The 24,768-nt window shown below is 48.5% G+C and overlaps 1 protein-coding gene across 1 annotated transcript in view; it reads left to right on the top strand.

Moving 5' to 3' along the window:
* LOC121284739 (collagen alpha-1(XVIII) chain-like) overlaps window positions 1-24,768 on the top strand; it is a 224,916-nt gene that overhangs the window by 176,425 nt on the left and 23,723 nt on the right. Inside the window, exons 10-17 of the mRNA XM_041200291.1 lie at window positions 1,364-1,426; window positions 6,287-6,322; window positions 9,385-9,459; window positions 11,890-11,925; window positions 13,788-13,850; window positions 17,171-17,254; window positions 21,364-21,399; window positions 24,564-24,617. Coding sequence (XP_041056225.1) covers window positions 1,364-1,426; window positions 6,287-6,322; window positions 9,385-9,459; window positions 11,890-11,925; window positions 13,788-13,850; window positions 17,171-17,254; window positions 21,364-21,399; window positions 24,564-24,617 — 447 coding nt within the window. The remainder of the gene's footprint in view (window positions 1-1,363; window positions 1,427-6,286; window positions 6,323-9,384; window positions 9,460-11,889; window positions 11,926-13,787; window positions 13,851-17,170; window positions 17,255-21,363; window positions 21,400-24,563; window positions 24,618-24,768) is intronic.

Raw genomic sequence — 24,768 nt, 5'->3', positions numbered from 1 at the left:
ACGGTGATGGAGGGGTGGGGGACATATACCAGGTTGAGGTGGCGGCTACCGTTTTGACCCATCAGCCTGCTTGGGTCTCCGTCAACAGCTGAGCATTAGCATAGTGAGCAAGGCCCTTTAGCTAAGTGCATTACACCTACATGGCTGAACTCCTTCAGGCATCTCCCATCACTGCCTATTAACTGTGCAATGCTGCTCATGAGGAGACACTGACACTAAAGGCATGGTGGCTTGTGTAGGTGACAAAGAGACATAGACAGATTAAGCGAGCGGGCAAAAGTGTGGCAGATGGAGTTCTCTGCGGGGAAATGTGAAGTCCTCCACTTTGGATGCAAGAGGGACAAACAGGAATGTTTCCCCACTAGGAATTGAGTGTGCGCACACACACATCACTAACGGCTAGTGGATGGGTGCATAAGTGAATGGGGAATTGGCCTTCTCCTCCAGGGAGCTGGGGTACACGAGAAAGGAAGTGATGTTTCTGTTGTATCGAGCCTTGGTCAGGCTGCTTTCAGAGTTCTTGAAACTTGCTGAAGGGCAGACGTTTTGTCAAAGGACAAACTCAGGAATGGCAAATTTCAGACAGTCACAATAATTTATATTTTTCTCTCCTGTGGTATAAATTGTTGTGACTGTTTGAAATTTGCCATTCTTCTGTTTGTCCTGATGAGTGCAAGACGAAAAGCTTTGACAAAATGTCTCCCTTTCAGCGAGGCTCAAAAATAGCTTCTGCATTCATTTGCAGGAACGGTATATTGCCTTTGGCTGGTGCACACTGCAGATTGACCAGGGTGATACCAGAGCTTAAAAGAGTTAAATTACTCATTAAAAAGGTGGCATAAACTCGGTTTGTATCCTCTCACATTTAGAAGGTTGATTGGTGATCTCATTGAGGTGTTTAAAATGATTACAAAGGGCAGACAGAGAGAAATTTGCACTTTTCAAGACTGACATTAGTAGATTTTTGTTAGCTAAGTGAATAAAGGGATATGGAACCAAGACAGGTAAGTGGGGTTGAGATACGCAGCAGCCATGAATGAACAGAATGATAGAACAGGCTCAAGGGGAATTGTGGGAGAGACGAGAGCTGTGGGTCACTGTTTGAAAGTAAGGGATTGCCCATTTTCTCTCCGGGGTTGTGAGACTTTGGAACTCTCTTCCTCAAAAGGTGGTTGAGGCAGAGCCTTTGAATATTTCTAAGGCAAAGGTGGATAGATTCTTGATTAACAGGGGGGTGGAATGTGAATCGGGGGAAGGCAGGAATGTGGGGTTGAGGTTACAATCAGATCAGCCACTTCATGTGTTTTGTATGTCCGTTTACAGTCATGTAAATTTGTAACTTCAAGTTCCTATTTTTTTTCAGGGATTTCAGGGACCTCAAGGATATCCAGGAGAAACTGGGTTAATAGGACCCCCTGGTCCACAGGTGAGGGATTGGAGTCACAGCTGTGAGCAACAGACAGCGCTGGCAGTACGAAAGCATATGACCACCACGTGTCTGAATCATCTCCACTCTCATAGTTGCACGTATAAACTTGCCTCAGATAGTTGAGTTCATTTGGACTCCCAGTCAGTTGAAGGGTCTGGTGGGTTGGTTGGAGAAAAAGTGAGTCCAAATGAACCCTTACTTGGGTGTGCATGTAACTGTCCTCTGGAGAATTGGTGGTGGAGTTTGCACAGTTGATGACACCTCTTAGGATTTTTTATTCATTCACGGGATGTGGGCGTTACTGGCTGGGCCAGCATTTATCGTCCATCCCTAGTTGCCCTTGAGAAGGTGGTGGTGAGCTGCCTCCTTGAACCGCTGCAGTCCCTGTGGTGTAGGTACACCCACAGTGCTGTTAGGGAGGGAGTTCCAGGATTTTGACCCAGCGGCAGTGAAGGAATGGCCGATATATTTCCAAGTAAGGATGTTGAGTGACTTGAGGGGGAACTTCCAGGTGGTGGTGTTCCCATCTATCTGCTGCCCTTGTCCTTCTAGATGGTAGCGGTCGTGGGTTTGGAAGGTGCTGTCGAAGGAGCCTTGGTGAATTCCTGCAGTGCATCTTGTAGATGGATATGGATTTCAATTTGGGCATTCCCAGTTTGGTCAGTCTGAGCTGCTTGGGATGGAGAAGTTTGTCAAAGTCTTTGATCTGCAGCAGTCTGGCGTGACGGGTTCCCTGCACTTTACAGAATGCACTCCATTTTCAACCCATCCGTTTCCAATGGACCCTTCAGCGGTGATAGTTTAGTCTGATTGCAGAGTGAAATTTTACACAGGGTTTATTGTACTACTCCCAACGAATAGGCGGGGGTCAAAAAATACCAAAGACTTGCATTTATACAATGGCTGTCATGACCACAGAATCCCAAAGCACATGTCAGCCAATGAAGAACTTTTGAAATGTAGTCACTGTTGTAATGTCAGGAACACAGCAGCCAATTTGCACACAGCAAGATCCCACAAGCAGCAATGTGACAACGATCAGATAATCTATGTTTGTCATGCTGGTGGAGGGATAAATATTCTCCAGGACACCAGGGAGAACTCCCCTCCCCCTCTTCAAATAGGGCACTGGGATCTTTAATGTCCACCCAAGTGGGCAGATGAGGCCTTGGTTTAACGTCTCACCTGAAAGACGGCACCTCTGACGCTGCAGCACTCCCTCAGTACTGACACTGGAGTGACAGGCTAGATGTTGACCTCAAACCTGGAGTGGAGCTGCTAGCTGTAAGGTAAGAGTGCACTCACTGAGCTACAGCTGGCACTAAAACAAGGCATTGGCACTTGTTAGATCTAGTTTAGGATCTTCTGTCATTTTCAGGTTGGCAAAATGTGAGGACTGGAGTGCCACAGGGGCCATTGCTGGGACTTCAACTAGATACCAATAGTATGGTAGCTAAAACTGCTGATGACACAAAGATAGGTAGGAAAGTAAGTTGTGAAGAGGACATAAGGAGTCTGCAAAGGGGTGTAGACAGGTTAAGTGAGTGGGCAGAAATTTGACAGATGGAGCATAATGTAGGAAAATGTGACCTTGTCCACTTTGACTGGAAGACTAGAAAAGCAGCATATTATTTAAATAGAAAGAGACTGCAGAACTCTGTGGGGCCTGGGTGTGTCCTGGTACATGAATCACAAAAGGTTGGTATGCAGATGCAGCAAGTAGTTAAGAAGGCAAATGGAATGTTACCGTTTATTGCAAGGGGAATGGAATATAAAAGCAGGGAGGTTATGCTTCAGTTGTACAGGGCATTGGTGAGACCACATCTGGAGTATTGTGTACAGTTTTAGTCTCCCTTATTTAAGAAAGGTTATAAATGCATTGGAGGCAGTTCAGATAAGGTTTACTTGTTTGGTACCTGGGATGGGAGTGTTTTCTTATGAAGAGAGGCTGGGACTGTATCCATTGGAGTTTAGAAGAATGAGAGATGACCTTGTTGATATAAGATCCTGAGGGGACTTGACAAGGCGGATGCTGAAAGGATGTTTCCTCTCATGGGAGAGACTAGAACTAGGGGACACAGTTTAAAAATAAGGGACCTCTCGGTTAAGATGAGGAGGAGTTTTTTTCTCTGAGGGTCATGAGTCGTTGGAGCTCTCTTCCCCGGCGAGCAGTTGAGACAGTCATTGAATATTTTTAAGGCTGAGGTAGATAAATTCTTGACTAACAAGGGATTCAAAGGTTATCGGTGGGGGGTGGGGGGGCTGGTGGGTGTGAGCGTGGAGTTGAGGCCACGTTCAGATCAGCCAATCAGATCTTATTAAATGGTGGGGCAGGCTCGAGGGGCCGAATGGCCCACTCCTGCTCCTAATCCGTGCGTTTGTACCATTGCCTTTCATCCTGCAGTCTTGCCCCATTTTCCATTCATTTCATGAGGGGCATCACTTCCGCGAAGAGGCGTTTGGGTCAACCCTTTTTTATTCACAAGCATGACGAGGGGCCGGAAAAATTAAATATCAACATCACGTCACTTGGACATAATGTTCAGGGTGAGGAGTGCTTCACAGCTCTTCCAGGTTTCAGGAAAATTTGCCAAATCCCTCTTTTTTTTAATATATATATATATATATATATGTATATATATATATATATATAGGTAAAGATGAGAGACCCCTTTAACAACTGCCTGACTCAAGTTGTCCAAGTGAGCATGTTGATGCAATCACAGAATAGACTCCGGACAAAGAAGGCCATTGGACCTGACGAACCAGGACACTGACCCTGCCGTCTTCCTGTTACTGCAGCTTGGCAGTGCCCGGGCTCCAGTCATCCTTCCTCTGACAACCTGTTCCAGCTGTCGTTATAATATCTTCCAGCTGTTGAAACAAGAATGATGCAAGTGGAAGAAGCCTTTCTCAAAAGAAAATTCTTTCAAGGGTTCCAAGCTAGGATGTTGACCTCACACCGCTTCTGAGAAATGGTTGCTGTGGTTTCTCTATAATTTTCTGTGTGTTTGTGTGTGTGGAGGTGCAGTTACAATCCTGGGCTCCCATCAGGATGTGCTAAAACCAAATGAGTCATAAGATTCATCATCGGATTTTATAACCTCCAGAGAAACTGATGGTCTCAGAGCTGCAGCTGACTAACCTGCGCGCTCCTGAGTTGCTGGAGTTGGTACGAGACCACTTAAGCCTACGAGAAACCACATTCTCCAGTCAATCTTATTTTTCAAGCATTAGAGCCCAGCAGCACAAATTTAGGCCATTTGGCCCATCGAGCCTCTGCCGGTCTTTTGATTAATCCACTTAATCCCTCCCTGCTGTTCTTCCATCACACCCCTGCCTCTGTTTCTCTTTCGAGCTAAATTCTCGTTTCCCTTTTGAAAGTCACAATCGAACTGCCTTTTCAGGCAGTGCATTGCCGATCACATCATTTTGAAGGCGTTGGTCAAATCTCCCTTTAGCTGTCTCTGCTCCAACAAGAACACCCCCCTGCTTCTCCAGTCTGTCCGCATTAACTTAAGCCGCTCATCCTTGGTGCTATCGTGTTGAGTGCGCTCCGCACCCCCTTACTAACCCGCAGAGCCTTGTGTGCTTACCGACAACTCCACAAAATGTACCATTGCTCCTGGCCTGGTCGGAGGACAGGTTAAATTTTCTGACGGGCAAGGAGTTTTTCTCTACCAAGAGTGACCCCCCCCCCGCAACTGGTCAGAGGGATCCTCATGGGTGGAAATGACTGGTGCATCTACCCAAAATTAGTGCTTTGAGCCTCCAGGGAATAAGCAAGTGATAAGGTTACCCAGAAGGATCAGGTAGAGGAGAGACTGGTGGGCAGGAGCTGGCTAAGTACATGGGAGCAGGAGTAGGCCATTCGGCCCATCGAGCCTGCTCTGCAATTCGAACTGATCACCCACCTCTCCGCCCATTTTTCTCCTGCTGTCATTGTAATGTTTAAGGCTGGAGGATGGTTTATATTTTTGCCGTGATTGTGGGATCACTATTTTTAAGAAATTGTGAGACAGCAGAGGAGAAATTGCAAGTCATTGATCAAGGGGACATGTATCTGAATGGAGGACTTGTAGGGCTCAGTCTGACGATATGGATTTAAACCCCTTGGCAATGGTTGGTAACTATTTAATAACTCTTATTGTCGGACCTTGGCCAGTCCAAGGTGGAGTTTTGATTTTGTTTTATAACTCCTTTTGCTTAAGTGTCCAGATGGAACCCTGTCAGTCCACAGCACAGATTGAGCAATAGTCAATGAAAAGGAAGAAAGAGCTGCATTTCTATAGCACCTTTCACGATCTCAGGACATCACAAAGCGTTTTACAGCCAATGGCGTACTTTTCAAAGTGTAGTCACTGTTGTAATGTAGGATTCGTGGCAGCCAATTTGTGCACAGCAAGCTCCCACAAATAGGATTGTGGTAATGACCAGATAATCTGTTCTAAAGGTGTTGGTTGAGGGATGCATGCTAGCCAGGATATGGTGGACAACCCACCTCCTGTTCTCCGAAATAGTTCCATGGGCATCTTTCGTATCCACCTGAGAGGGTAAAAGGGGCCTCAGTTAAATGTCTCATCTAAAAGACCCCCGGCAGTGCAGCACTGCTCTAGCGCTGTCCATCTCAGCTAAAAGACGTTACCTCCCAACAGTACGGCACTTTCCCCAGCACTGAGTGGGGAGTTTCAGCCAAGATGGTGCATTCAAGTCTCTGGGCTCGGATTTGAACCCAACAAGCTTCTGGTCTAGAGAGCTCCCCCCGATCAATGCCGACGCCAGAGCCACTGGTTTGTCTTATCAGAGCTGCAGATGTGGGTTTTCATCTATTCTTAACCCTTGTGTTTTCTGTCTTAGGGTCCAAAGGGTTCCCGGGGAGATCCAGGCATGAAGGTAAGGGTATTCGAATGTTCCTCACAGCTGTAGTGTAGAATGGAGGCAGCTCAAAGGGCAGTGACTAGCACTGCATTGAGGGGTTTCAACGTTTAAAGAAAGACTTGAATTTATGTAGCGCCTTTCACAACCTCCGGACTCTCACAGCCAATGAAGTAATTTTTTTGGAATGTGGTCACTGTTATAATGTAGGAAATGAGGCAGCTAGCTTGCGCACAGCAAGCTCCCACAAATAGCAGATGACTTGTTTTAGTGATCTTGATTGAGGGATAAATATTGGCCCAGGACACTGTGGGAACACCTCCACCTCCCACCCCCAGCCCTGCTCTTCTTCGAGATAGCCAACCTGAGAGGGCAGACAGGGCCTCAGTTTAATGTTTCACCTGGGCGATGGCACCTCTGGCAGTGCAGCACTCCCTCAGTACTGCACAGGAGTGTCGGCCTGGATTTTGTGCTGACGTCTCCAGCGTGGCATTTGAACCCGCGACCTCCTGACTCAGAGATGTGAGTGCCACCTACTGACCCTGAATGGCTGATGAGGCGTTCTTGCATTGCAATCGATTGAAACAATACCATTGTGGGTAGTCTCCATGTCCTCCCTACTGAAAGTAAAGTGAGTGTTTCCAGAGGGTTTAAGTCCTAAGGAAGAGTAGATATTCCTGCAATATCACTTTCCTATCATTGGAGAGAGCTCTCCTGAAATTCTGAGCGGACCCCAATAGGGTATTGCGTCTAACTCAAGCAGCCATTTTATAATGATATGCTTTGTTTCTCGTCCTTTGTTAAAATTTAATCATAAACCAGAACTAATGGTAGAATAAAAGGTGCAAGTTTTTAACCCACCATGTGGGAAAAGTCAGCACCTTTATTGTGCATGGGGAGGAACAAACTCCAACTGTTGCTCCTCGCTTGTATACAAAGATGGGCCTTACACATGTCATCTAGATATTCCATGAACCTGTGGTGAGCGACACAGAGACTCGCTGCTTTATTAGGAACCCCTGAATAGCTGGTGGCTGGGATCTGGGAAGATGAATCCGTGTCCACACCTCTCTCAGTAGAGCCGCCGTTTGGGTGTGTGACATTCTGCCCTTTCATGTGGGCATGCACCTTTCTCCTCTTGAAGCTTTCCCTCAATTTGGAACCACAGATTCCCATCGAGGTGCCATAAAATTATACACTGCAGAAGTAATAGAATCTTACAGCACAGAAGGAGGTCATTTGGCCCATTGTGCCTGTGCTGGCTCTTTGGAAGAACAATCCAATTAGTCCCACAACCATACTCTTTCTGCCCCAATGCAGCAATTTTTTCCCTCTTTGAGGATGTATCTAATTCCCTTTTTGGAAGCTGTTAAATCTGCTTTCACCTCCAGGTGATTGCAGATCATCATAACTTGCTGTGTAAAAAAAAAAATTCTCCTCATCTCCCCCCTCTCTCTAGCTCTTTTGCTGATCACCTTAAATCTGGTTGCTGACCCTCCTGACAGTTGGAAACCGTTTCTCCCTACGTACCCTGTCAAAACCCCTTGGGTGCGCCTAGGTCCCAGGCGTCAGTCTGCGCTGTACTTTCTTGACTGAAAGTCAAGCTCCCGGTGCACTGTCCCATCGCTGGGTTGTGTGGGCGTTTGGGTCCTGATATCTGGCAGATAAACCTTCACCCTGAGCAAGGGGAACTCCCTCACAGCATTCTCCTATTTCTAGTACAGGAGTGTTGGACTCCATCATGGTCCTTAATAGTAATGCTTTGAGCGAGGGATCTATTCAGGGTTCCCCCACCACTTGGGGCAGGGTTTTAAGGTTGGCTTGCAGGCTGGGGAACTGACCATCACCCGCGATCGGCCCCTGGCTGTGATTTCACGCTGGCTGGCCAATTAACAGCGCTGTGAAGCTCGCACTGCGAGGCGGTGGGGGTGGAAGGAGGACACAGTTGGGGGGGGAGGGGGGATTGTGGAATGAAAGCCCCCTGAAGGCAGAGAGCTGCCTCAGGGAGCTGAGGAATTTCAAAGCAAGCGATAACGATTTTAAAATCCAGGAGAAAAAAACGCCCACGCATCAGGATCAGTCACATGAACATATATGCGGTGAAAATTCTGTCCCTCCGTTTTAGCGTTTGTTATTTAATAACCTCGTCCCGAAAATGCAAAGCCCACCCGCCCGGCAGGTTCACCCGTCAGCCGACCGGGAGGTTGTTTGGACCACGAAAAATTCGGGGACAGTTGGAACATTAATGGGCTTCGTTTGCCCTCTTCATCATCGGCGGGAGCACTTCTGACTTTAGCGTGCGCCCGCCGACCGAAATATCGTGGGCGAGCGCGGGATGGTGTTGGGACGCTCGCCCGGCGCCATCACGCGCTGTTCTACGCTGGAGGGGGGGGGTCGGGCACACGCGCCCCCCAAGCCAGCCTTAAAAATTCAGCCCTTGGTGCCTGGAGCCCGTTGACACAAAGTGAAGAGCTGAGTCGATGTGTTCGTGACAAGTCTCCGGCTGGTAGGATAGGCAGCTCCGGCCACTCCTGGACCCCCCCTCCCCCTCCCGCTCCATCTTCTACCGCCTCACCCAGTCAAACAGCCATTTTCCCCGTCTCCAACATTGGTGAAAGCGATAAAGAGAATGTTCAAAGGGAGTTCTAGGAAAATGTTTTCCCCTGGGTGTCACTCACCGTCGTGCCAATGGGATTAACCTTTAATTGCCGGAGAGTCCGAGACAATCCTGGAGGGTTGGCAATCCCACACGTCATGCCCCACAATGCCAGATAGAATGACATTTAGTAGCCGGGCACCAATACCCTCTGGCCCTTATTCTGGTCATGTTGGTAGCTGACCCAGATCTGACCACCTTTGACCCTTTGACAATGTCAACTATCTTCCAGAATTGAGGGGGGCGGGGGGCAAGGGGCACTCCGTACCTATAGTCCCTCACCTTGCCCCAGCCCAAAACCATATTGGCGAGAATGAAGGTCCACCCTCGGCGCTGCCTCTCCCTTGTCTTGTGAAGAATTGCTTATTACCTTCTCTGTCCGCGGTGAATACTAAGCGTGTTTTCTGGCTGCTTTCCTTTTCAGGGTGAGCCGGGTCGAGACGGTGTGGGATTGCCAGGTCCTCCTGGACCCCCTGGAATCACCTACAGTGCTGGCAGTGTAAGGCCCTCAGCTTCTTTTAACCCAAGCCCACGCTCCATCGCGTGTACTAACTTGAAGAGGTTTTACGAGAGTCAGTTTGACAAAACCTGAAGCTGAAATCCAAAAGGGTTGGAAATTAATGCCACGGCTTCCCTAAAGGTCTGGTTAGAAAGCATCTGGAGTTCTGTCCTGGCGTCGTACCTCAGAAAGTCTCTGCTGACTGTGGAGGGATGCAGTGTAACTCTTCCAAGCCAACCAGATAAACTACATTCACTAAATCAGGGACAAAGTAAAGAGCAATCCCTTAAAGGGAAACTGCAAAAACAAAGATAACATTTAAAGGAAACTTGCAAACGTTAAACCAAAATGGGATTGACAGGGTCAGTAAAGCACCCCTGTTCCCGCAGTGCCCATGGAAGGCCTTGGCAGTGCCGGCAGATACCACGTAGGGATGCGGTGTAGATTCACCAGAATGACATTGGGACTGAAAGGATTAAATTGGGAGGGCAGGTTGCAGGGACGAGGCTTGTACTTTCTTGAGGGTAGAAGATTAGGAGGTGGTCCAGGAACATAGGACTTAGGAGCAGGAGTAGGCCATTCGGCCCCTCGAACCTGCTCTGCCATTCGATAAGATCATGGCTGACCTGGTTGTGGTCCCAACTCCACTTTCCTGTCTAGCCCCCCCACCCAATAACCCTTGAATCCCCCCTCTCGATCAAAAATCTGCCTAACTCGGCCTCGAATAAATTCAATGACCCAGCCTCCACTGCTCTCTGGGGAAGAGCATTCCATAGGCTCAGGACCCTGTGAGGAAAAAAAACATTTCTTCTCACCTCAGTCTTGAAAGGGAGAACTCTTATTTTTAAACTGTGTCCCATAGTTCTAGTCCCCCCCAACAAGAGGAAACATCCTCTCAGTCTCCACCCTGTCAAGTCCCCTAAGGATCTTAAGTGTTCCAATGATATCAACTCTCATTCTTCGAAACCCCAATGGGTGTAGGCCCAACCTGCTCAACTTTCCTCATTGAGGGCTTTTTAAGATGATTAAATGGTTTGATTGGGTAGATAGAGAGAAACTATTTCTTTGGGTTTTGGTGGGGGGTTGGGGAGTGGTGCATGCCCAGAAGAAGGGGTCATAACCTTAAAATTAGAGCTAAGCCGTTCAGAAGTAATATCAAGAAGCCCTTCTTCACACAAAAGGAAGTGGAAACCTGGAACTCTCTGTCCCCAAAATGATGTGGAGGATGAGAGTGGATTGAAAATTTCAAAATCTGAGTTTGACAGATTTTGGTTAAGTAAAAGGGCGTGGAACCTTCTGATACAGGTCAGCCATGAGCTAATTGAATGGCACAGCAGACTGGAGGGGCTGAATGGCCTTCTCCTGTTCCTATATTCCTGACTTCAATGTGGCCCAAATGTGGAGGTGGTATAAGAAGGGTTAACTTGATCTGGGGCGGGGTGGGGGGAGGGAGGCCGCTGGCCTGTCATGGGGAACCAAGAAGTGGCGGGCCTTCCCAAAAGAGGTGATGAGGGGCTCTCGTTGGCTCTCCAGCCGGCAACCAAAACCCCCATCGCTTCCACAAAATTCCGCCCACAGCTGATTTCCCCAACCGGCCAATCAGTGACCAGAAGACGGTGTCGCCATCCAATTGAGGGTGGTGGGCTGTCTCTCGAAGCTGGAAGGCCAATAGGAGGCCCTCCAACATGAAAGAAGCTACAGCCTGCTGTTTGGGTAAGAGAGAGAGAGATAGAGAGAGGGGTGGGGGGCACCTTCATCTTGACCCCAGCTCAATCTTAAATTTCCACAAGTTGTCTTCAGCAGCCGAGCAACCATTGTGGAGGGGGAAGGCCTCAAGGCCTACTAGAGCGCTGGCTCCCCAACCTGCCACCAGGAGGCCACCTCCAGGCAGCTGGGCCTAGTCCCCGACACCTCGGCAGGCCTATCTAAATAGGCAATTGAGGCAAGTTAAATCCCCTCAATTCGATCCCTGCTGCTTGCGGACGGGGTCTTCCGACATGTGTACCACCTCGGGTAGAGGGGGCGTGGGGGCTGGACTGTGCCGGGAGTCCGGCCGGTGGCACAAATTTTCGCACCCACCCGTCAGACGGGAGTTTATCGAGACCCCTGCTGCACGGGGTCGCTGGGGAAACGACGTTATCAACAATTTGTGCGGAGGGGTTGGGGGGGCGGGGGGGTGGTGGGGGGCGGGGGGTTGGTGGGAGACAAGCACAGGGGAAGGCACAGCTGCCCAGATTTCCACAAGCTCGGGGAGGCGATAAGAGCCATCTCTGCAAGGAAGTAGGAAAAACTGCGAGTTGGGAGCTCCTCTGAGGTCCGTGTCGATGTGCCTTGTCAGGGGAAAATAGGGGAAATGTTCCACTGCATGAAAATTAAGAGTTTAATTTAATATTCAGTGCAATATAATTATTAACTCTTGTCTCTCTTCAGGCGGCCGATGGCCTCGCAGTTGTGCCTGGTTCAGAGGTAGGCAGCATTCCATTACCTATCAGGTGGTACAAAATTGATGGACAGTGGAAGGTCAGCTGATTGATCAACCTTGCCTCACAATCTCCATCGCTAGATAATTCTATTGGGAAAAAATCCTGAATATTCAAACTCCGTTTTGGGTGGGGGGGGCTTATACTGCTGCTGACTATTTCTTCTTGGGGTGTGGGTGTCGCTGGCTGGGCCAGCATTCATTGCCCATCTCTCATTGCCCCTTGAGAAGGTGGTGGTGAACTGCCTTCTTGAACCGTTGCAGTCCCATGTGGTGTAGGTACACCCACCGTGCTGTTAGGGAGGGAGTTCCAGGATTTTGACCCAGCCATAGTGAAGGAACGGCCAATATATTTCCAAGTCAGGACGGTGAGTTGCTTGGAGAGGAACAGTGGAAACAGTTTCTCCCTCTGCAATATCGAAACCCCCCATCATTTTGGACACCTCTGTTAATCTCCCCATACTCCCTGTCTGAACAATCCCCTTCTTACTCACCTCACCTCATGACCAAACTTAGGGATAAAATGGACAATGATGGGGTTTACCAGAATGTCAGTGAAATCGGTTTAAGGGGATGTGCGTTTTACATCTTTTTCTTGGACTGCACTGTTGCTTCATCTACACCATCTCGGAGTGGGTAATGGCCGAACACACATTGAGCTAAGACAGTGCATTCGCTATCATCATCAGTTAGACGTTCCTCACCACAAGGTGTTCAATTCGATGAGTGCTGCTAGGCCAGACTGGCTGAGGGTGCAGATGGGTGACCCTCTTCCAGGTCTCTAACTCTGTATCTCCACCAGGAGGTGGTGAAGGGACGAACAAGTCCTAGTGCGAGTTGTCTCTCCATTGCTGCAAGGAACTTTTTTTTTTAAAAACCTACAGTCACTATTGTCATGTGGGAACCTGCAAATACATGCACAGTGAGATCCCACCAGCAGAAATGTGATCCCGGCCAGTGAATCTGTTTTTCGCGATGCTGGTTGAGGGATCGGGTCAAGACATGGGCAGAACTCCCATAAGACATAGGAATAGAAGTAGGCCATTCGGCCCATTGAATCTGCTCCTCCATTCAATGAGACCATGGCTGATCTGATAATCCTCAACTCCACTTTACTGCCTTTTCCCCATAACCCTTGATTCCCTTACTGATTAAAAATCTGTCTATCTCAGCCTTGAATATTATTTCATGACCCAGCCTCTACTGTAAAGAATTCCACAGATTAATTACCCTCTGAGGAAAGAAATTCCTCCTCATCTTTGTCTTAAGTGGGTGCCCCCTAACTCTGAGATTATGCCCTCTGGCCCTAGACTCTCCCACAAGGGGAAACAACCTCTCAGCATCCAACCTGTCAAGCCCTCTTTACATCCACCTGTGGCCATTAGGGATTTGACATCTCACCTGAAGAATCAGTGCCTCTGACAGTGCAGCACTCCCTCAGTGCTGCCGTGTAGTGTTGGTCTGCATTATTGTAGCTTAAGTCTCTAGGGAGGGGGGCGGGGTGGGATTTGAACCCGCAACCTTCTGGGCTCAGAGGCAAAAGTGTTACTGGTGAGCCAAGGCTGACTGTTGCAGATGGAAACCGGGGTCCTACTCATCTGTGGTGCATGCTGGCCCGGCGATCGACTGGTTGTCCTGGGTATTTTATCTGTCAAAATCGAATTGAGTAATGCAGGGGTGGCGCGGTGCCGCTATTTTCATCATCTGCTTCTCTTCCAAAGGCTCGATGTGAGTAATCAGATGAGAATAGTGATCAGGGAAATGACTCTCACTCGCTGTCGTTCAGTACTTCACCCTTGTGGTTCCGCTCGGTTTTAATATTTTGATTTCATTCTCCCTACTCCCCCAGGGCCCCAGAGGACTGAAAGGTGAACAAGGATTCCGGGGTGTCCCTGGACCAGCAGGGCCAAAGGTAGGCTCTTCAGCGGCAAAAAGCCTGTGTTTATATAGCGCCCTTAACTTGGTAAAATGTCTCAAGGTACTTCACAGGAGTGTGATCAAACAAGATTTGGCCCCTAAGGAGAGATGTCCCAAAGCTCAGTCAGAGAGGTAGGTTTTAAGGAGAGTTTTGAAGCAGGAAAGAGAGGTGGAAAGGCTCAGGGTGGAAACCCCAAAGCTTTCAATGAACCGGTATTCAAATGCCACGTATTCCAGGTATTATCCAATTCCCTTTGGGATGTTATTTTTCAATCTGCTTCCACCGTTGCCTCAGCCAGTGCATTCCCAATCAGAGCAACTCGCTGCGTAAAAATAATTCTCCTCTTCTCCCCTCTTGGTTCTTAAATCTGCGTCGAACGTTTACTGACCCTCCTGCCTTGCAGCAACAGTTCCCAACCGCCACCTCCCCCCCGCCCCCCCCGCCCCGCCCCACCGCCGTTCGCTCCATCAAATGTTTTGTGCGGGACTGAGCTGTGCAGATCCCTGCTCTGTGTCGAGTTTGCCGATCTCTGCCTTCTTGGCTGCGTGCCCAACCCAGCACCAACATTTGCTGTGTCTCGTTCCTGAGCCCAGTTGGGAGAGTTTCATTTCTCGTTCTTTCTCGGCCTCTGGCCGGGCCAGCGTTTATTGCCCCTTCCCCAATCGCCTTTGGGAAGGTGGTGATGAGCTGCCTCCTTGACCCCCTGCAGCCTGCATGGTGGAGGTGGTCCCAAGCTCCCGTTGAGTGGGAGTCCCAGGGTTGGGATCCAGCGGCGGTGAAGGAACAGCAACACATTTCCAAGTCAGGATTTCCAACTGTGGCTCGGAGGGGACCTGGAGCTGGTGGTGTTCCCATGCCCCTGTTGCTTTTGCCCTTCAGAGTGGTGGATGTTGTAGGTTTGGGAGGTGCTGCGATGGCAGGTTTGAATCTGGTTCCTATTCTCTGATGGTTGAGTGGTTGCCTCTCAACTCAAATTTGAGAGAGGATCTGGAGAATCGAATCCTGTGTAACACACCTCCCCCAGCCCTCCCCTTTCCACATCCCCTCCGTGACTCTCTAGTTCACTCCTCAATTACCACTAACAACCCATTGCCCAATGAGGGTCATTATCTATTGAGGCGAGGTGGGGGATGGGGGGAAAAGCTAACTAAAGGTGTTCTCCTGCGATGCTGATTGGGAACCTGAAGATCATTTGAATGGGCTGAGTGGACTATCCTGGTTCTAAGAGCATCCAAAGCGGGGTAAAACCAGGAAATGCTGGAAACGCTGAACAGGTCGGCCAGGCAGCATCTGTGGGGAGAGAAACAGGGTTAGCTTTTCAGGTCGATGACCTTTTTAGGAGCCGGGAGATGCCGCAGATGCACAGGGAAGATTGCAACAAGATTGAAACAAGAACAGGGGCAGTGAAAGGGGCAAAAGAAAGGAAAGAACGACAGGAGAGGTCCGTGATAGAGTGAAGGGCAGGAGAGATGAAAGGAAATAGCCTACGCCAGGGCTTCTGACAGGTCTGCCCTTTTTACCCTTGACCCCTCTGTGGGTGATGGGGCACTCGACCATGTCTGCCACATCTCCTGCACTCCTGCTCTCACCCCTCTCCCTCCCTCCTGGAACCATGGGTAGGGCTCCCCTTGTCCACACCCTTCCACCCCACCAGCTTCCGTATTCAGCGGATCATCCTCTGCCATCTCCGCTACCACCGACCAAACACATCTTCCCCCCCACCCCTTCCCCCGTCAGCATTCCGAAGGGAACAGTTCCCCCGCTGCTCCCTGGTCCACCCCTCTATCACCACCAACAGCCTGCCCACTTCCTATGCAAGTGCTGGGGGTGCAATACCTCCCCTTTGGCCTCTTCCCTTCCCACTACCCAAGGCCCCAAATACTCATTCCAGGTGAAACTGTGATTTACTTATACTTCTTAGTCTATTGTATTTGTTCCTTTAAGATGCAGTTTCCCCTGAGCTGGGGAGACCGAGCACAGATTGGGTGACCACTTTGCTGAGCACCTCCATTCGGTCCACTCCACAAGTGTGACTCGGAGCTTCCGACCGCCTGTCATTTGAATTCTCAGGCCCGCTCTCACTCTGACCTCATTGTCCTCGGCCTGCTGCACTGTTCCAATGAACCTCAGCATGAGCTCCTAGAACAGGACTTCATCTTTCAGTTAGGCACTTTACAGCTTTCTGGGCTCAACATGGAGTTCAACAATTTCAAATCATATCCTCAGTTCCCAATTATTTTTCTTGTCCTTTTTTTGTTTATTACTTTTGGACAGCGGCTGTTGGTGATGATTCCCCTGCTGCCATTTACACCTCCTCTAGATCCAATTTTGCCCAATTAACACCCCCTTTTGCCTTTCACTGTCATCCCTTTTGTCATTTAATCTCTCCTCCTCCCTACCCTATCACAGACCTCCCCTTTTGTTCCTTACCCACCTCCCTTACTTTCCCTGCTTCTCTACTTGACTAAAACCTGTTACATCTCTTAGCCCTTTTCTGTTCTGATAGAAGGTCATCGACATGAAACGTTAACTCTGTTTCTCTCTCCACAACGGCTGCCAGATCTGTTGAGCTTTTCCAACAATTTCTGTTTTTATTTTGGATTACCAGCATCCACATTATTTTACTTTATACCACTGTTGGCACCTTCTTTAGTCTTTAACCCCACCATTAACACTCCCTTTGTCTTGCGTCCATGACATCTTTATCAGTCTCTCCTTAGCTCCCACCTATTCCTGACCTTCAATCTTGCTCCACCTGCTCCACTCGATCTTACACAGTATAAAATCCATCACATTTCTAGTTCTCTTTAGCTCTGAATAAAGAGTCATACTGACTTGAAATGTTAACTCTGTTTCTCACTCCACAGATGCTGTCAGCCCTGCTGATTTTTGCAGCTTTTTCGGTTTTTATTTCAGATTTCCAGCATCCGCAGTAGTTTCCTTTTATTTTCCTTTTTGGGGCTGGTACCCAAAGCAGAGTGGCCAAATTGCTGGAATATCCTCAACTTAAAACCCTTCAGGCTTGCAGACGTTATGCTAAAACTGCTGATTTGAAACAGCTCCTCCGCAGGTCATAGAGCCATTACGACACAGAAGGGGGGGGGGGGCATTCGGCCCATTGAGTTCATGCTGCCTCTCTCCAGAGCAATCGAATCAGCCTCCCTACTCAGTCTCCTGAAGTTAGAATAGGAGTCAAGATCGTTATTTTCCCTAGTGCTTCACTGCAACATTTTTCCAAGATATTTTAACGTAATTTAATGTATTTTATTTTATTTATTTAATGTAATAAAAATGGTCTTCTCCTTCCTTTTCAGGGTGATAGGGGAGAGCCTGGCCATATTATTGGCCCTGATGGAACCATATTGAACACCCTGCTTGCCAATAGCGCTGGATCAAAGGTAAGATGTTGCAGATCCTGAGCAGTAACTGTGGCCTAGTCTGACAATGCCAAACCTCAATATCTTCCCTCATGAGGGACAGCAGCAGACAAGGCCCTGCCCTTGAAATGCATACGCTTTGTGGCCCAGAACCAGAACCGGTCCATGCTGATGATCTTTTTTTTAAGAATTCTTTCATGGGACGTGGGCAAGGCCAGCATTTGCTGCCCATCCCTAATTGCCCCTTGGACTGAGTGGCTCACTCGGCCACTTTCATAGGGCAGTTAAGAGTCAACCACACATTGCTGTGGGTCTGGAGTCACATGGAGGCCAGACCAGGTAAGGAAGGCAGATTTCCTTCCCTAAAGGGCATGATGGTAGTTGTCATGGCCGCCATCGCTAAGGCTAGCTTTATATTCCAGATTTATTAATGGAACTTCAATTCCACCAGTTGTGGTAGTGGGATTTGAACCCATGTCCCCAGGCCCTGGACCCAGAGTCCAGTAACATTACCATTACACCACCATCTCATGCTCCACCCGAGCTTCTTCCCACCTCTCTTCATCTACCCGAGAAACATATCTTTCTATCCCTTCCCTTCTTGCGTACTTCTCTAGCTCCCCTTTAAATGCATCTACACTATTCAGTGTCTGGTAGCTGCGCCGCAGCCATTCCCTGTGCCAACGAGTTCCACATTCTCCCCACTCTCCGAGGAAAGGAGTTTCTCCTGAATTCCCTATTGGATCTGTTAGTGACTGTCTCGTATTTACGTCCTCTAGTTTAGAACTCCCCCTGCAAGTGGAAACATATTCTCTGCAGCTACTCTGTTGGACCTCAATGTAGCATGTAACCCCTTCATGCTTCCTTAAGTAAGAGCTCTTTTATCAGTACGTGCTCTCTTTTCCAAGAGAGCCCCGAGCCTGTTCAGCCTTTCCCGATAGGTAAAATCCCTCAGTTTGGGATTCATCGGTAAAAGGGGGAGGCGGGGGAAGTATTTCGTCTGTAAACCAGCACTGAACGAAGGTAAACAAAAAAGGAAAAAATAATAGGGGAATTGAATATAAAAGTAGGGAAGTTATGCTTTGGGACACTGATGAGACCACAGGGCACTGGTGAGACCACATCTGGAGTAGTGTTTACAGTACTGGTCTCCTTGTTTAAGGAAGGATGTAAATGCGTTGGAAGCAGTTCAGAGAAGGTTTACTAAACTAATACCAGGTGTGGGCGGGTTGTCCTATGAGGAAAGGTTGGGCAGGCCAGGCTTGTAACCGCTGGAGTTTAGAAGAGTAAGAGGTGACTTCACTGAAACCTTTAAGATCCTGAGGGCTCATGACAGGTTGGATATGGAAAGGGTTTTTCCTCTTGTGGGTGATTCTAGAACTGGGGGTTACTGTCTAACAGAGACGAGGAGAAATTTTTTCTCTTAGAGGGTAGTGAGCCTTTGGAACTCTCTTCCTGAAAAGACGGTGGAAGCAGAATCTTTAAATATGTTTGAGGCAGAGCTCGATTGAAAGAAAATAGGTACCTAAGGAAAGGCATTCAGAAACTCAGCAATCGTCATGTTAACTGCTAATGGAGGGAACTGAGATTCAACAGCTATGAACAGCCAAATCAAAGGGAAGAGAAGTAAAGGAAACGATGTTAACTCTATGTCCTACATCACTGAAAGATGGCTCAGCTATCCTGGGGTTGAGCAGTTCTGAAGAGCAGCAGCTGATCAGTAACCCATGAGATGAAGATGACTGCATTGAGGGTTGAAGGTAGCACAGCCATTGACAAGGGGGTGAAAGGTTATCGGGGGGTAGGCGGGAATGTGGGGGTTGAGGTTACATTCAGATCAGCCATGATCTTATTGAATGGCGGAGCAGGCTCGAGGGGCCGAGTGGTCTATTCCTGCTCCTAATTCATGTGTTAGTATGTATGTAGATGCTTTACACTAGCTGGAGGTGCATGTAAAAGAGTTATGGCTTCAGGATGTCCGTGGGTTACCAACCCTGGACCCATTCCTGGAGGTTTCATTACGCCACCCAGTTAAGCAGTCTTCCCCCCACCCCCACCTTTTCCATTTTTATAGCCACTTTCTGAGGGCTTTCGGAGAAAATGAAAAAAGCACAATTATTTTTCATGCCCCTCCGATCTTTGGGTTTGTTGGGAAGATCGGCCTTCAGTTCCTGAAGACTCCAGGACAATCCTGGAGGGTTGGCAACCCCCCCACCACCCCCCGGAAGCTCCCCCCAGTTAAAGGCAGCCGACCACTCAGTGGGTCCCCAGGTCCAATACAACCGCCCGCAAACTTCGAGCAAAGAGCGAAGGCATCCCCTTCCCCAGACCAAGGAATGGGTTCATGGAATGGAGGTCCAGATAAAGCCGGTAACTCCATGTCGTCGAACTCCTTGGAAAGCAGGAGCTGGCCAACTCGGTTAGCCTCGGGGAAGAGGGTTCAAGCGGTGACTGAATGGTACAGGAGCTCCGTGTGACAAAAATGTTTCCATTAGGTGATCCGTCAGGTAGGGTTTTTTTTCATTCTTTCATGGGATGTGGGTGTCGCTGGTCAGGTCAACATTTGTTGCCCATCCCTAATTGCCCTTGAGTGGTTGGTGATGCTGGCCACAACTCATATGGTCAAGTTTGGTTTAATGCTGGCAATTTTCTTTAAACTTACCTTCCCCCATGCAAGAGGAACTTCAGCAGAAAGGCTGATGTGACTGGCTTGGTAGTTCCAAAGCCTGGACTAATGCTCCAGATTTCAAATCTCAACATGTCACCTGAGGGATTTAATTCAATTAATCAATAAATCTGTTAATTCAAATGTTAGTCTTGTTAGTAATAACCATGAAACTACTAGATTATTGTAAAAACCCATCTGGTTCTTTGGGGAAGGAAATCTGCCATCTTTACCTGGTCTGGCCTACATGTGACTCCCAATCCACAGCAATGTGGTTGACTCTTAACTGCCCTCTGAAATGGTGTGGCAAGCCACTCGGTTGTACCAAACAGAAACAATGTACTGTGGGGGAACATACGCCACATGGGGCTGCAGAGGTTCAGCGTCTCTGTTGTAGTTGGATGACATGCATCTTTTGAGACTAGCATGGTTTCCTTTGTCTGGTGTACAGCATCCACTGTCAGAGCAGGAGAGCCTCCCTACACGCCAATGGTGATGGATCAATATCCTAGTCAGATCCCAATGGTGAAGGATCAATATCTTAGTCAGATCCCAAGGGTTAATATCTTGGATCCAAGATTCTGGACAAAAAGGGGACTAACTCTAAGTTTAGGACAGTCAGTAATTAGATTAATTTAATTCCATTTATTGTATTGCAGTGAGTGATTTGCCATCCTCAGCATTTTTAACCTCCTGTTGAAAACTCACATAACATTACACAAAAAAGCTGAGAAACCCCAGTCTCATGTATGTCATTTCTGATCTTAAATATGAACGTGTAATGTTGAACCTGATTATTCACCTCTCCACTGCCTCTAAGCCCAATCTGCTCACTAAACAGCAGCGGTGCGTCAACGGTCTACATTGTTTCCTCACCTAGTTAAGATATGAAGGGTATTAGCTGTTTCATGAGAGGGGTAACGGAGAGTTCCTAGAAGTGCTATCCAGTTTCCAAACTCTTGTCCTGACAGGAATTGGGAACAATACAGGCGAGTCCAATCGCTTGGTTCCTTGACGATCACTTATTAAGTCGGTTGTCCAATGAGAAACAGGCGTCCACCTTAGCCAATCAGGTTCGTCCTTTTAAGGCAGTGGAATGCTTTCTGATAGGCCACCATGATGTCTCCAAGGCGATGATTATCTGCTGCTGAATTCGTTAAACTCTCTGCCGGTTGACCTGTCCTTCGGACGATGTGTACAAGTTGTGTTGCAGCCTCCTCCTTTATCCTTTCATGCGATGTGGGCGTCGCTGGCTCGCCCAATGTTTGTTGCCCATCCGTGATTGGGTGAAGGAAGACCAGTGGCTTCGCACAGCCCCATTCCCCCATCTAAAATTTATCATTAGTCCGGGGGCTTTTGACTCACATAGCTCTGTGGAGTGAAACAATAGCAGTCGCGCTAAAAAATTGCCTTTGCAGTTGACCTTTCCTTGAATCTAAAGCTTTGTTGAATTTTTTTGCTGCAGGGTGAACCTGGCATTCCAGGATTCATGGGCCCACAGGTAAGGTCACTGCTGTCAGGAATAATGGCATCTCCTGATTCTCATCAGCAGAGTCCTACTAACGTTTGACACCACGTTGCATCTACCCTACACTTGTTTCAAACTGCTGCATCTTGATGGATTAAGATGTCCATCTCTCTCTAATAGCCTGAGGTGGACTTTGCTTTACCTCCCATCACTGAACTGTCGTTTACAGACTTTAGGACAATATATTGTGCCAGACTTGGTTAAAATACTGTTAAACCTTGTTGAATCCAGAGGCACAGTGAGCCGACATCGCAGTACATCGAGTCGTAGAGTTATACAGCACAGAAACAGGCCCTTCGGCCCATTGTGTCCGTGCCAGCCATCAAGCACCTGTCTACTCTAATCCCATTTTCCAGCACTTGGCCCGGAGCCCTGTACTGGGGAGGAAACACTTGGCAAGTCAATCGTAAACGCCGGGTCATAATCCTAGACATGGTGCGGTGTTGATGCATTGGCAGCTGTGTAGGTGAATGTTTACTCTATCTGACTGAGCTCAGCGGCGAATACTAAAAGGTGCTCCCAGAAACGTTAGCGGAACGCTTGTTCAAACCCAGCTCGAACTGAATGAAGGGACCTCCTCCTCTTGTCGAATCACACATAAGGACAGAAGAAAAAGGAGCAGGAGTAGACCATTCCATCCCTCGAGCCCACTCCGTCATTTGATGCAATCATGGCTGATCTCCTACCTCAACTCCACTTCCCCGCCTGCTCCCCATCTCCCTTGGTTCCCTGAGAGAGCAAAACTCCCCTGTCTATCCCAGCCTTAAACGTATTCAACGATGGAGCATCCACAACCTTCTGGGGTAGAGAATTCCAAGGATTCATATCCCTTTGAGTGAAGTCATTTCTCCTCATCCCAGTTCTAAATGAATGGCCCCTTATCCTGAGACTGTGCCCCCGTATTTCAGACTCCCCATTGGGTGGTAACAACTCTCAGTGTAGACCCTGTCAAACCCCTTCAGAATCCAGTGTGTTTCACTGATTCACCTCCCATAAATAAAGACCAAATTTACCCAGCCCCTTATGCCATAGAAATTACGGTAGGAGGCCATTCAGCCCGTCTAGGCTACCCTAGTGCTCTCTCTGCAGTTGAAGCTGCCCACTCACATTTTTATCGTTTTTCAATATATTCCACTTCCTTGTTGAACTGTGAAATTCCACTGAGCATTAATAGAATATCTATTAGCTTTGGATGCTTAGATAGCCCCTTATCAAAACCTGAATCAAATAAATTGTGCTGTCAATTGAATAGATCCCCCTATTTGTTTTACTTAGTTTGTTCTGTACTCCACTTTCTGGCAGGGTCCTTCCTGTCTCTTCTGAAGCAACCAGGTAACCCACCCAGTTCTTCATGTGTGTGTGTGTGCATGAATATGGCTCCACTCATGGGGAACATGGGTTTGGAACATAAACGCACAAGGTGGCCGTTCAGCCCCTCGAGCCTGTCGCTCTATTCAAATGGATCATGGCTGATCTATCGTGAACTCCATTTACTGGCAACCTTTGTCCCATATCTCCTCATACCCACCCCACCGACCCTCTCCCAGCAAAAATCTGTCAAGCTCAGTCGTGAAAAGTGAATTGACACCCTCCCCTTCCCTTTAGACAGGTGCTGTCTAAGGAGCCATGGTGAGTTCCTGCAGTGCATCTTGTAGATGGTACACACTGCTGCTACTGTGCATCGGTAATGGAGGGAGTGAATGTTTGTGGAAGTGGTGCCAATCAACCGGGCTGCTTTGTCCTGGATGATGTCAAGCTTCTTGAATGTTGTGGGAGCTGCACTCATCCAGGCAAGTGGGGAGTATTCCATCACACTCCTGACTTGTGCCTTGTAGATGGTGGACAGGCTTTGGGGAGTCAGGAGGTGAGCTACTTGCTGCAGGATTCCCAGCCTCTGACCTGTTCTTGTAGCCACAGTATTTATATGGCTAGTCCAGTTCAGTTTCTGGTCAAAGTTAACCCCCCAGGATGTTGATAGTGGGAGATTCAGTGATGGTAATGCCATTGAATGTCATGGGGACAATGGTTAGATTCTCTCTTGTTGGAGATGGGTCATTGCCTGGCACTTGTGTGGCACGAATGTAATTTGCCACTTGTCACCTCGAGCCTGGATACTGTCCAGGTTTTGTTGCATTCGGACATGGACTGTGTCAGTATCTGAGGAGTCGTGAATGGTGCTGAACATTGTGCGATCATCAGCGAACATCCCCACTTCTGACCTTATAATGGCAGGAAGCTCATTGATGAAGCAGCTGAAGATGGTTGTGCTTAGTCCTTTGGGTTAGCTGTATATTCCATGTGGTTGTAAATGAACGGGGGCTGGGCCTGCTTCCTGTGTTAATCCGGTAAACATCCATCTGGCAAAGGAAGAAGCTGGAGCCAGTCTGCCTTCAGCACAGGTTTATTCACAAAACCCAGTATAAGGTAAATGCAGACTACTTTCTCCTTCCACACAGTTTCCCTCTCCCAGCACAGGTTCTTATATGCTCTTTTAAATAAACTAATCAACAAAGTGATAGCATCTTAAAGGGCCAGTGGAGCACAGGACAGATCCTCAAAGGAAAACTTATCTCATTAAATTAAAATGTCATATTCCCGATGCACTCCAGCCCCTCCGGCGCCCACTGGTCACAGAGGGTCTCAAGTGTGTTGGCACACACAGCGTGCTCCTTCTCCAGGGGCACCCAACCACGAACAGAATTGGGGCAGACAGTCGGGTCTAACAAGCCCCTCCGCGGCCCACTGCCTGTGTCTGTTAATGGCCACCTTGACCAGGCCTAGGAGCAGACCCACGAGGAGGTCCTCCACCCTGCTCCCCCACTCCCCCGGGGACCGGTCAGGAGTGTGGGGCTGAAATGCAACCAGTATTTGAGGAGCGGCCCCTTACATATGTGCCCCAACCTTCCCCCAGTTAGTATCAGCTGCTCTTAATCACAACTAGAGCAGGCGCGTTAATGTCAGAGCGTTTGCAACGTTGACAGTCCTCCCTGACTGAACAGAGTCCACCTCACCAGGACCAGGCTCACGCTCAAACACTGTTTCCAACCGAGAGTCTGAACTGAACCCAGTGTCCGCGGCTGTAACAAGCTCTGGAATTGTGACTTAACCATTCAGTGCCTCTGCTTCTTTTTCCACAGGGCATGCCAGGCTATCCTGGTCGCAAAGGTGAAATCGGGTTGCCCGGACGACCGGTGAGGAGTATTGTCTTTCCAGAGCATTCGTTCCTTAAAGTTCTTTTGCGTATAAAATCAGCAGCATCAAGGGGTTTTGGACAACGAACAGGCTTTGGAAAGGAGTGCAGCATCTAAGCGTTAGGCCCAGCGTAACTGAACCAGTATTTGG

The sequence above is a fragment of the Carcharodon carcharias genome, chromosome 12 (assembly GCF_017639515.1).
Source record: "Carcharodon carcharias isolate sCarCar2 chromosome 12, sCarCar2.pri, whole genome shotgun sequence".
NCBI classification, from domain to species: Eukaryota; Metazoa; Chordata; class Chondrichthyes; order Lamniformes; family Lamnidae; genus Carcharodon; species Carcharodon carcharias.
The sequence above is the reverse complement of the archived record's forward strand: the minus strand, read 5'-3'. Positions and strand labels throughout refer to the sequence as shown.